General features: G+C 36.3%; 1 protein-coding gene across 5 annotated transcripts in view; it reads right to left on the bottom strand.

Annotated features, from left to right (window-relative positions):
- The window catches only part of herc2 (HECT and RLD domain containing E3 ubiquitin protein ligase 2), a 56,783-nt gene extending 43,148 nt beyond the window's left edge, over positions 1 to 13,635 (bottom strand). For 3 of the 5 annotated variants that reach the window (XM_089134252.1, XM_089134255.1, XM_039689697.2), the window contains exons 1-9: positions 13,497 to 13,601; positions 12,155 to 12,263; positions 9,165 to 9,258; positions 8,933 to 9,064; positions 3,883 to 4,105; positions 3,679 to 3,779; positions 1,488 to 1,629; positions 386 to 496; positions 13 to 184 (exon numbers count right to left, since the gene is read on the bottom strand). In XM_089134252.1, the coding sequence (XP_088990378.1) occupies positions 13 to 184; positions 386 to 496; positions 1,488 to 1,629; positions 3,679 to 3,779; positions 3,883 to 4,105; positions 8,933 to 9,064; positions 9,165 to 9,258; positions 12,155 to 12,226 (1,047 nt within the window). In that variant the 5' untranslated portion in view covers positions 12,227 to 12,263; positions 13,497 to 13,601. Of the gene's footprint in view, positions 1 to 12; positions 185 to 385; positions 497 to 1,487; positions 1,630 to 3,678; positions 3,780 to 3,882; positions 4,106 to 8,932; positions 9,065 to 9,164; positions 9,259 to 12,154; positions 12,267 to 13,496 lie in introns of all 5 variants that reach the window. The other 2 variants (XM_089134253.1, XM_089134254.1) reach the window with 2 other exon arrangements.

The following is a 13,635-nucleotide window of genomic DNA, read 5'->3' as shown; positions in this document are numbered from 1 at the left end:
ATTCAATCTCACCTCAATCTCCTCTTCAGGAACAGGCTCCTCTTTACTGCTGTGGATGTTCTGGAAGCGCTGCAGGAGGGGCAGTAAAGGGGCACTCGTGCCCTGGGTCGAGCGCTCATTATCCATCTCTCTGGTTCCACTGTCCCAGAGCCTCAGCAGCAGCAGAACCGCAGACAGCAGCTGACTACAATACGAACACAAGCAAAAGTAGGTTAGAGAGAGTATTTATAAATAAGACTCTTCAGTTCTTTCAAAAGTCTCGGAAAGACAAGTCAAATGCAAGGTACAAAATTAACTCTCGCCAAGGGCAGACTGAGAGTAAAAATTGGCTTTCAGTTACAGATTTATAGGAATTTTTGGTCAAATGTAACAGTACTCTGAATACCTGAGAGTTCCTCGCTGCACTGCGAGCTCCAGCAGGATGGCCAGGGCCAAGTGCTGATCCTGCAGGGGAATGTTACTGGCTGCTTTTCCAGTGGAACTTCCATGGATGTCACTGAAAAACAAAATATAAAATTAAAATTAGCTTAAACTGCAATGAGCATTAGGAATGTGTGAATTTAAGATCATTATGTTAAAGTCCTTTTAACAGTCTCCATTTCCATTTCTCCATTTTCCCTGTGAAAATTTCTTCATGCCTTAAAGGGATACTCCACTTTTTTTGGAAATAGGCTCATTTTACCACTCCCCCAGAGTTAAACAGTTGAGTTTTACCGTTTTCAAATCCATTCAGCTGATTTTCTGATATTTAGAAGAATATCATTAACCAGACGGTTTCTGGTCTCATTGACTTCCATAGTAGGAAAAAAATATACTATGGAATAATGGAAGTCAATGGGACCAGACATGGTCTGGTCATGTCTGGTTTCTGATATTCTTCTAAATATCAGAAAATCGGCTGAATACATTCGAAAAAAAAAAACGGTAAAACCCAACTGGTTAACTCTGGGGGAGTGGTAAAATGAGCCTATTTCCAAAAAAAAGTGGAGTATCCCTTTAAAATCAGACTTTTTATGTTGTTTATATGTCTATGTTGTGTTTTCAATATGAATTTGCACATGGTTTGTCTTAAAGCAACACCATTACTGATTATTGCCTCCTTAAAGTTGCAGTAAATAAAAGACAGTCTCAAAAACGCAGTTTGAAATCACCAGTGTTCCTTACGCCACAAACTACCTTGCAACCAATCATGTCAACGCTTAGGCTGGCTTTAGCATATCATTAACTGCTGCGAAGCAAGGGAGTCTCAAGAGAAACCAGTTTATTTTTCTGTTGGTATGAAAAATCGGGTACATTTAGCAATATAGCAGGTGAATTTTGTTTATGATGTACAGTATATTACAATTCTATTATGAACTATATGCCTCACGCTCTAAGTTTTTCAAAGCGTTTCTAATAGAGATGCACCAAAATGAAAATTATCGGTATTTTAATACACATAATACCACTACTTCTGCATTTGGGAATAGTGAAGATGACAAGTAAACCTGAGGAACTTGGTAGCCCTCTCGACAACCTCCAGCCAGACGGACGACACCGTGCCCTCATCAAACAGGGTGGCTTCTGGGAGAGCCCGAAGAGCATCCAGAGACTCCTGCAGTAACTCACTGCACAGGTCTGCATCATCACCTGAGATGGCACAAACACGCCAGTTAAGGAGTATGAATACTAGACTTTTTTGTAGTATACATTTTAATGCTTTATCGGCTGTCATTGTCATGCAGTGCTTTAGTTACAAGATATTTTCAGACAGTAAGCACTGTCAAACTCAGAGAAGTTGCATCTTCAAATTCTAGACTTTATTTGAAGCTTAATGGACCCACAAACAAAGATAGGATAGGATTATCCATTACAAATGAATGGTAAAATATACTAAATATATACTGTAACAACAGAGTTAAAACAACTCTAAATATTGTATAACTAACAATATAAAACAATTAACACAAATCAATATGGTAAAAAGCATCTTTTGCACTCACTGCTTTATTCTTAAATAAAGCTCTGGATGTGGAGAGTAAATAGTAAAACAGGCCTTCTATATACCATGATCCCATCCAAATCTATGTGCAATCTGAAAATGTTCTCTTATGATGTCTCTTTTTCACCAAAGACATTGTAAACTTTAACACAGGATAAACATTTACCCTTTCTCTTATACATCTGCCTCTTCCCTTTCCCATCCTTATTTTTTCTCTCATATTCTCACAACTATAGCAGTTCTCATTTCTTCAAAGGAATGTGCATATGGCTCAGGTTTCAGGGCGGCTTTATTTCCCGGGCCAGAGAGGCTGTATCCACCCATTCCCTGTGGACATGGTGCAGCACTGCTCTAAAAGGATCAAAACTATATCTCTGACCGGTCTGTAAACATCTGCCCAGACTGAGGGTTTCAGCTACAAGCAGAAAATAAGTGTCTGCTCATGTTTGCCCTCAAGTCTGGGTTAAGCTGCAAAGTTGACCTTTTGTAGCACCACTACCTATCTGAATACACAGACCAAAAGAAAAACAATTTCATGTGCTTCACGTTAAACTCATAAAATCCACAAGTAGAGCAAAAATTTGGCCCAACAACTGTTGTAAATATAGTCTGACAACTGTTGTCAACATAAAAATTGACAGGACTCATTAAGTCACTAATGTGTTACACTAGATTGATACATTAGTCAATAATATCATGGGATGCCTTCATATGCTTCATGCTCAGTAATGCTTGTCAATATTTCCAAAAACCTGATTTTGAAGAAATGTTTCCGGTTTTTGGACACAATATTCTGTCTTTGCATGTCACTTCTCATGTGGATCGGTATGACACCGGACTCCTACAAGGGGATCATGGAGTAAAATACAGTGTCAAATTCACTGCAACCTTCACATTACATGGAAAGTTTTCTGAACGGGTGATCCGTGTGTATATATACACACAACTTCATAAGAAGCCCCTATCCCTTTTGTCTCCAAATCTATTGTGCCCTTTTTTGAAAATTGCAAATAATAATTATTATTATTATAAATAACACACCATTGCCACTAACAATAATACTACAAACATATATATATAACCAGCTGAATCAACATGCCTTGTTTGAGTGTCTCCACCTCTATGTAACACCTCCCCCTTCAGGTATATGAACACAAGGTATTTTGGCTTAGGTCAGACTTAAATCTTAGGCTAAGATTTTTGGATGAAGCAGACAACAGCAATGCAAGCGCAATAAAGAACCCTGCTTAAAAAAGATACACCCAAGTCTCCTGGTCTTCACCTCTGAGTTTCCAACACTTAATGGAAATAAGTTCACAACACTACTCTAAAAGTTGCGGCACCATGCAAGTTATACTTAACTATCATAAAAGTATAACTCGATTTCAGATGCATTCTGAGTGACAATGTCATTCGTTTTTTATCCAAGGCCATATTTATATATCAATTTAAAAGATAAAAAAATAAGTATTAGGGAGAATAAATGTACTATGAATAATTTACTGCCATTGTCAGAATTACATTCAGTCATGAAATCAATCAAAAAAGTAAATGTATTCTGATTAGGAGTATTTTAAAAACATAATATAATCTAAATTATAAGTACTTAATTTTTGTATTACATGCAACCGGTTACAACCCAGAACTGTCTGCAAGTAACCCTGATGGCCAGCCAAACCATGCTGGAAATAGTTTACCTGATCTCCAGGCTCGGCGGAGAAAGGCAAAGGCAAAGGAAAGTGCTGCTCTTGATCCCACCCTGGCCAAACCCTCCACTCCTTTACTGACTGGCCGAGTGCTAAGGAAACAGGCAAAACATTTCAGACCATTATTTCCATTGCTTCTAACCTGAAAAGTTTAAAAGGTAACCCAACTTCAAATCAAAGCTCTTTATCTCAAACCTTTTATTATCGATGGCAGAGAGCGGAGGGCTGGGGGGACTCTTCCAGCGCACTTTGTACTTTTCCTCCATCATGCTGTGGGTGAGTGAGATGAGGTAGCGCTCCAGAATCACCAGTCTCTGGCTCAGGCGCACGGAGGAGAGCGTGCTCTTAGCCGTCTGCGAAGACAGCTTCTGTTGGTCATCTACCAGCGCCATCAGACAGTCCTTTAGTTCTCCAGGTTCTGTACAAATAATAGAATAAATACACCAATAAATAATGGATAAATAAGCAAATATTGTATTACATAACATTCCCCTATAATTCATGATATTGGAGCAAAAATGCCCCTATATGATTTTGTCTCATATTTATTATCATATGATGTATACGGAGTTAAGATTTATTGATTTTATACAACAGTTCAATAAATAAGTTATATTTTAGACACAATATTGTCTGTTTTTGCTCAATTTTGGCAAAGAAAATATGACCTACAGTATAAAGCCAGCCAGTATAGGTGTGTGTCTCCGAGAGCAACACACAGTGGTGTTTCATTACTGAATGAATCCAGGTTTTCAACAAATCGGGAGAATGAACGAGTAAGTGACTTACCCATTAAGACATTTACCGGCACCTATTGGCAGTTTTAGTTTCTTACTTGGAGTATCATTTCATAAAAACACAATTTCATATTAATTAAATCCATTAATCTCATTGAATATTTATGCAATTTTAATTCATTCATGAATCATGCCACCTCTAAGCTGCAATAAACGGTCTGTAAAATGTATGTAAATACCAATTCAGATGCAGATTCTGAAAAAAAAACAAAAAAAAACACACATGGCCGTATAAATTCTGTTGAAACAAATAAAATATTTCTTTCTGGAGCTACTTATTCCTCATGTCAATTTGATACTTTTCTAATTTAAAACAACAATGACAGCCAAAACTGATTTAGAATTAATCGGCACATCACGTAATTAAATTCGATTTGAAAAAAAAAAAAAGTAAATCATTTGACAGCCCTATATAATATTAAAACACAGTATTACGAAACATAATATAGTATCAAAACTGTATTTAGAGACCTGCTCATGAGGGCTTTTAACTTTTGCTATACTCAAATTTCTGACTACACAAAGGTTATAAATAGTCGCTGTGTGATGAACGCTATAAGACATTCGTATTTTAATGCAGTTTTGTATATCATATTGGCACTTATTATTATCTCACTGTTGTACAAATAAACTAAGAAATATCTTAATGTGATATACAACTTAAAGTCAAAAAGTACAAAAATGCAAGCATGTATAGAATTGGATCTAGTAATAATGTCGTATAACAATGGTTGATGTAACATGAGCACTTGAAGTGCATTCCAATCTAAAGCCTTCATTTTGCTTGTCTGAAACTGTCTGCCTGGCTCCGGTGGTTACTGATGTGCATGCATTCATCTCTGCACAGCCTCTGGATAAAAGCCTCATACATGCAGACAGGGTGAATTAAAATAGCCGATCTTAAATCCACTTAAGCCTTATGTAAGCCAAGCTGCCTAACCCTCACAGGCCCTGAAGCAGCGCAGTCTATAGAGCACCAAAAAGACGTTATAGTGCATGGAAGTGTAAGTCTGAGAGAGGAAAAGAAAGCGTTTGAGCACGTCACACAAAGATAGGACATGCTTTTGCTTTCCACATAACAGACAATTTGTTTCGCTTTTAAGGGGCTCCCACTAAAGCTAAAAAGCACCAGCATCATTTCATTTCCCACAATTCAACATTTTGATTTAGTATAGAAGTAGTTGGTGCAGTTATCAGTAAATGTCTATTTTCCTCACCCCTTTTATCACTAGAACAATAGAGAGATGACAGGAAATGATAGGGCTCTTTAACCGCTCTCTTTCAAGGGCCAGATTATTCAGATCAAAACACACAGGCTATTTTACAAAAGGAAAACGGAGAAAGAGAAAAATGTGTAAGCGAAAAATGGCCATCTGATAAAGAGGAATACGTTTAAAATGGAAGAAAATAAAACAGCCTGTTTCTCTTGTGAGAGAAATTATCCTTTATTTATCCTGCAAGTTATTATTTGAAGAGTATCAAGCAAAAACCATGAAAACAAAAGTTTTTGTTCTGTAAGATTTTTTTTTTCATTTGCTCACTACACCAGTTTCATTTATTTGCTTAAAAATACAAGAATAACAGCAATATTTTGAAATTCTATCACGCTGCATAATATTTTTGTGGAAACTGAAAAATCAAGGAATCTTTGAATACAAAGTTTAAAAAAACAGCATTTATTAGAATTTTTTTAGAAAGTCTTTACTGTCATTTTTTGCACTAAACTATTTTAATGCATTCTTAAATCAATAAAACTATTAATTTCTTTAAATAAATAAAATCTTAAACCCCAAAACTTTTTGTATAGTAGTATGTAATATGTATGCATAATTATAGCAGCTTTAACGTACCATGAAATCTCTTAAGACACAATGTTATAGCTCAGTGACCTATATTTCACAATCATGCTATTTTTACTATTATGAGAGGCAGGACATTTGGGTGGGAAGTATCATTAATCAGAGGGGTTACTACCATGTGATGCTGATGGAAAGCCACTAAAATGTTCTTATCATCACCCACCAGAAAGCTGCTCCACCTAGATCAGTGTGTAAACACACATGGCCTACAATCACACATAGGGTGAAAATAACCTCGCAGACAGTATGTACAGTCATCCGAGCCCCAAACACCTCACGCGCCAAGGGGAACCAGAAAACACACACACAAATCGAGACACATGGAGAGTCACACGCTGCCAGAGAGGGAGTAGGTCACCTGTGTGGTGACAGGGCTGAATAACTGGGCCACATTTAGATGTGGCAAATCCATCTGCTATCCTTCATTACAGTGCTGTGCTGTGCTGAGGGGAAACACGGCCAATGGAAACTGTTCAAGGGTTTGCACTTGGATGTCATGTACTACTGAGGAGGGAGAACAGTGAAGTTGGGGCCATTGCAGGTGCGGATTGGATGCAGGATGTCACACGGCAAAATTAATAACGAAAACGCATACTGACCTATATCCGATTCCGAAATTATGATGGGGACTTGGTTCTATGCGTCGGTTGTCAATTGTATTTTGAGATGTGGGCGTTGCACTCAAAAATGGAGGCAGATAAACGCCGACTTCCAGCAGGTGCGGGGTTTAAGCAAAATAAATGATTGGAAATGTCCTGTATGTCACCAGAGAGAAGTTTGCCATTTTAACATAGGGTTTGTTCACCCAAAAATAAATCTTCAGAAGACAAATGAAGATATTTGTAATGAAATCTAAGAGATTTCTCTCCCTCCTTGATAGTCCACAGAACTACCACTTTGACGCAGCTTTAAAAAGTTCACAAAGAGATCGCAAAAATAATCCATATAAATTAGGACTGCGTTTTAATGTTATCGTTATTAACCCGATAAGGCTGATATATTAAAGACAAAATATGTATTATTTCCTCCAGATGAGACAGTTCAGATGCGCACTCTTCGCCATGATGGCTTTGAATTGCTTGAAATATGATTGGAATCACTTTGCAAAGGAAAATACAGATAAGTGCAACATGTGCAGTGCAAGTTGATTATACAGAATACATGAAATTATTATGAAAACACTACTGGTAAAAGAAAAAAAACATGTTTTAGCATGCTATTACGGAGAGAGCACATCCAAACCTTCATAACTTGCAGTGTGAAGTTCACTTGTGCATTTGCAACCTTTCATGCAATTTTAAGTAATAAAATTCTGTTTATTTTGTGTGTGTAAATGCATCTTATGGGAGACAAATCCTATAAATGTTTGGTTAAGTTAATTAACAGGGTAGTAAAGAGATCCAGTTTACTTGTAACCATCTTTAGCTTAATCTAGCATCCAGCTCAAACAGCAATGCATGACATTAATAACTATGATTGAGACGGTCATGTTCATAACATTATAATGAATTGTAAAAAAATGTTTAGTTGCCATGTTTCAGCGGGTTGTTATGGAAGGAGCACATACTCGATTTAAGTTCACTTGTGCAGATACAAGTTATAATATTTTGTTTATGTTGTATAAATATCTGATTAATTTCACAAAGGATGCGTTTGGTTGAGTTAATTAACAGTAGTAAAGCGCTCCAGTTTACCAGTGATCATCTTTAGCTTCAGCGCACGCAGCTCAAAAAGCAATGCACATTAATAACTATTATTGGTACTGTTATTATCTTAGAAGTCGGGAGTTTAACACACTGTGCATCTTCAAGAACCTGTAGCCTTGGTAGGAGGAAATTTCCATTGTAACCCTTTAACCCAATTCTGCTTCTCTGTTTGTGACCAGACCATTTTAAGCCGATAAACTCTGGGAAAGTTTTCAGAGATCCAGTACTGGAATTAATTCAAACAATCAGTCCAAAAAAGTGCCAATGTAAAGGCGGCCAGATTGATTACATCATTGAGATTTTAGTGAATTATTCATTTTTGTGTGTGCTTTGGTTTAAAATATAAACTCTGTAATATTCTGTCATTGTTTCTGGAAAAAAAAAAGTCCTTCACAGTTAAATTTCCAATAAACAGACTAATTTTATTACTTTTATAACTGCACTTGTTAACAGCAATTTTTTGATTAAATTAAATTTAGGATAAATTGTCCTGGTGCCACTGCTCTCAAATGTTACCCAGGAGCCCCGACTAGTTCTAATATTATGTTTATGCTGTATAAATATCTGACTATTCTCATATATGACACGTTTGGTTAAGTCAATTAACCTGCTAACAAAGCGCTTCAGTTTCCCGGTGTTCTTTCAGCTCTTCGGCTTTAGCACACAGCTCAAACAGCAATGCGGTTATTTTAAACAGTAAATATTAATTTTCAAAAAAAAATGAGTATTTTAGTATACAGGAAATCCTGTGCAGATTGAGCCAATGTTGTATGAGTGGGATGATGACCTTGCAAGATGGCAGTCAGAGGATGCAGTAATCAGCATGTTGAGTTCAGCACTCTCTATTTGAACCCAGAGTATGTCATTAAGTATTACCACCCACCTGGCTGCCTCCCCCAGTCCCACATCTCAATGATGGAGTGATGGAAAGATGAAGCCGGCACTGCCTCCTCCTCTTCCTTCTTTTCCTTATCGTTTGTATCATCTTTCTTTTGTGTGCAATCGGCACAGTCCTCTGAGAAATTCAGAAGTTTTAGACAACATCATTAAAAGAAGCCAACTTTAAAAAATATATATAGCAATCCAATAGGATTTAAGGGTAATGGGGCTTTTACCTGGATGGGCCGACTCTTCTCTGTCAAAGACAATTTCTTCATCCTTCACCATCTCGTTCCACATCTCGCTCAGTCCTTCAGGAGAGAAGGCTCGCTATAACACAGAGGAGATTGGCTATTATATAGGAGATATTCATTTATTATACTTTAAGGAAAGAAGACTTAACATTCAACTAAAAATATAAATATATTGCTTTATGGCACAAAATATGACATTTAAATATGTTGTTAAAAGTAAAACTACACACACACAGTTTGAACAGTCAGCAAGGCTGTATTTATTTGATCAAAAATACAGTAAAAAAAAGTGATACTGGGAAAATATCACCATTTAAAATAGCTGTATTTAAATGCAATGTTTACTTAAAATGCAATTTATTCCTTGAATATCAAAATATCACTCACATGGTCCTTTAGAAATCATTTTAATACACTGATTTGGTTCTCAAGAAAGATTTCTTAAAATCTTATTAATATTTTTGTGGAAATCGTGATAAAAAATATTCTCAAAATTCTTTGATCAATTACAAATTTCAAATGAACAGCATTTACTTGAAATAATAAATATTTTGTAACATTATATAAATGGCAGAGATCCTTTGGTAACCATTAGCATATGAGTCCATGAGCAACTGAAACCCAGACTCAAAGGTTCATATGTGAAGGAAAAAATAAATAAAAATAAATAAATTCCCAACACACTAGACTTCAAACAGTGAAAATCAGAGACTTTCAAAACCATCGAGCCGATGCTAATAACAGCTACAGCAACTTGAGCAATCCTCCAGACAAATGTCACAGAGACCCAAACACACACAGATACACATAAACACCATTTTGGGGTGTTGATTTCATAAGTCATCACCGCACTACTACCAAGAATAAGTACTAAATTCATCCACTGTTTCGAAACTGAATCTGTGTTGAACAATTATTCACAGCAGATGTATTTTCCCTTCAAAACATGAGGCAATATCTCTGCAACAAGATGTCAATAATCATGTAGTGCTATAGCACGTTAACACGCATCTTAATTTAGAAAAATGTCACATTTTCATCAGCCAAACTGTTTGGTGTGACAACTGAAAAATGTAAAATGGACATGAAAAGTGTCAAATAAAATTGCTGTATAATCTACTACCACACTTAACACAGACTTGTTTTAAAACAGTTAAATACCAGTTATACGTGTCAAAAAGATCAAATGGAATTTAACATAAATGCTGGTCATATCCACAACCACCACTAACAAAAAGCTACAACAAAGCAGTACAACCTTAAAGCTACACTGTGTAAATCTTTTAGTTTATTGTTAGCTAAAAACACTTAGTCATTTTAAAAATATATGTGCTCATTAATGTATATTTATTTCGTTCAAGTAATAAAGTATTCTCGTGAGTGTATAAATATGCCATTGAAAATACATACGGGTAAGGGGTTCTAAAGTCGGTCGCCATGTTGCCCCTCCATCTTGAAAGTACATTAGCCAAAGAGGGACATACCCGTTAATTCAAGCTTCGCCTTTCGCGTTTACGTTTAAGTTAACACTCATGGACGAGGTCGAACTGGAAGCCATGTTAATATTGGACTACATTGGCCACCGTAGGAGTTAAAACAAAATCGGAATTAGGAACAGAAACTAATATTCACTGGATGGTCATATACCTTTTCACTGGTAGATGGGGGTAAAAAAAATCACACAGTGTAGCTTTAACTTTAGGAAATGTACTATGGTAACAGTAGTACCATATTTACTCTTTAAAGTACCATGTAATATCAGAATATGAAAATGGTAATCATTCAGTACCATTTTAAATTCAATGCTGTATATATGATGGTATTTATGCTGGAGCTGACAACTCGTGAAGAACTTATAAAATGTGTAAAGGAGTCAAAACAGCGTCAGGACTTCCCTCCGTCACACACACACAAACTAAGATTTGCTGGGAGAAGACCCGGTTCTGATGCCTGTGCCGAACTGTGATAGGCAACATCACAACAATGATGAAAAAAAAAATAGTGCGCTTGAGCATTCGGTCCTTTTTAGGGTCACATTTTGTGACTTCATGTCCTGTTTCTGGTTCGTTTACATGTCTTTGGTGCGAATGAAATATGAAAGTAACACGGATCGTGATGACATGGCAAAACAAGAGCTACACAATTAAAGTAAAAGCAAAATCTTGATATGGCTTACAATGAATATCAAACAATAAGGCTGCGTTTTTTTATTGGAAGAATCACAATTAGATTTTAATGCAGCCCTATTAATAACATCTCATATCCCAATTTAGGAAGAACAACAAAATTATTCAACTTCTAACACTGAAGTCCCTGAAACATAACTAAACAACAAAAGTAGAGTACATTTTCAAAACAAAACTGACAAGCTAGACTGTTTTGTTTCAAGCAATAGTCTCCCAAATTAAATTATTATTATATTTCTGACAAACAAAAAGGTACCAAAACAGTTTCTGGCACGTTCACAATATTCATAAAATCAGGCTGCATGAGAGTCTCCCTGTAAACACCAACAGGAGGTCAGAAAAATAAGCATAAAGAGACTTCTGTTTGCTTTGAGAGCTCTGGCAGCAAGGCAAATTGACTGAAATGCTGTTACCCCATTGCTAAGGTAACCATTTTCAGAAACACACAATACAAGCTTTTTAAGTTTAAGACCTCAAGCGATACTTTTAAAATGCAACTGACCAAAAAATATTTATCTGCGGTTCAGCATTAGTACTCACCAAGAGACAAGATACAAAAGATTTTCAATGTCAACAAACAATTCCTCTTTCTGCTTTCTGAGACTTAGTACTACCAACATTGCTAAATGTTGACCAACAGTGCAACCAAGTAGCTTTCAGATAAGGACTTCAATACATCCCTGCCCCCCTAAAAAACATCAACACTCTATATTTAGTATCAAGGCTGGGACATCCTAGGCCACAATATTTGGACCGATGACAAAAATCATTCATAACAAAATTTACCTGCAAGTCTATCTTCAGCCATTTGTCATGGAAGCGCAGCTGGGCATCAAGGGAAAAAGATGGAGACGGCATCCTTCCCTCAGCTCTCCAGGCTGCAGACGCAGCCTTCCTTAAAGAGACACATTCACGGGTTAAACAACAAGTTAACACTGTGGCGTGAAGCTTTGACGAGCAAAACAAAACACTTCATGCTATCTAGATCTTATTAAAATGACTACCCCACCCCAGTTAATATTGATTAATTGCATATAGGCTAGATTTTCCCAAAGGCACACACAGTAGTTCAGTCAGCGCAGTAGGTGATGATGCAATCTGGCAGTTTCAGATAATTGGGAAGCATCTTCATAGTCAAATTCTAAACTATTAATTCGGCTATTAATTCAGCATAATACTTGGTGTTGATCATTCATCCTATTCCTAACATATAATGCATTACAAAAACATTACAATAGGCCTAGAAATAAGAGCAAGTAATTTTAAAAGTGATAGGTCATTTGACAATATGGTATTTCAATTATTTTTGGGAATTTTTAAAGGGTGTCTTTTTCATGAAAAAAAAAAATCAATCAAATCAATCAATATTTACTTGTTAAGCACATTTAAAAACAACACAAGTTGGCCAAAGTGCTGTGCATGTCTAAAAAATACTCAACAAACATTACTCAACACAAAACAATGACTCAATATACAACACTGTTCAGTTTGAATCCCTTATGTTATTTTACATATTTTGTCACCCTTCATTGTTATTGCGCAACACATTCTTCAAAATGGATTTGAAATGATATAAGGATAAGCCAATATTGGCAAACGTTTAATTTTGTGTGAACTGTTCCTTTAACTTCAAGCCTAATCAAATGTATTCCACCTATTCCTGCAATGCATGAAAACGAAAAAATTAGACATATTTAACATAAACAGTATATATATATATATATATATATATATATATATATATATGATTGTGGAACAGTGTTAAAGCATACAGACCTGATCGAACAGGAGAGCATCACTAAAATAATTTATTACAATAAACTGGGTGTTGGCTTGGTCACATCCGTATCTAATCTCTCATGTCAGTATCTACATGTGAGTAAAATATTGTTGTGGTTGTTATTGTTTTAATCAACAGTTGATTGCTGTATGTGCTGCAGGTTGCTATCTGTGAACGGTGTGTTGTTGATGGAACTCAGGCTGTCAGCCGCTAGCAGCTACATAACAGGACGTTCCCAAATACAGCGTTTTGGCCAGCTATTCTTCAACAGACTACAACCTATTAATACCGCAACGCAGCCTCCTTTTCCTATCCTAAAAGTCATAACGGAATAAGCGCATTTTTTACCTGTTCGGTTGTCTTATTGAATCCTTGCTGCTTCGGTCCTACCACCAGCTTCCCAGCACTTTAATGTCGGCCATGTCGTGTGTTGATTGACAGTATTGGCAGCCAAACAAATTCAGAAGAATCAGATGACGTACAACAA

Source organism: Pimephales promelas, chromosome 8 (genome assembly GCF_988280905.1).
Source record: "Pimephales promelas chromosome 8, fPimPro1.hap1.1, whole genome shotgun sequence".
Taxonomy (NCBI): Eukaryota; Metazoa; Chordata; class Actinopteri; order Cypriniformes; family Leuciscidae; genus Pimephales; species Pimephales promelas.
This window is presented reverse-complemented; position numbering and strand designations above follow the sequence as displayed.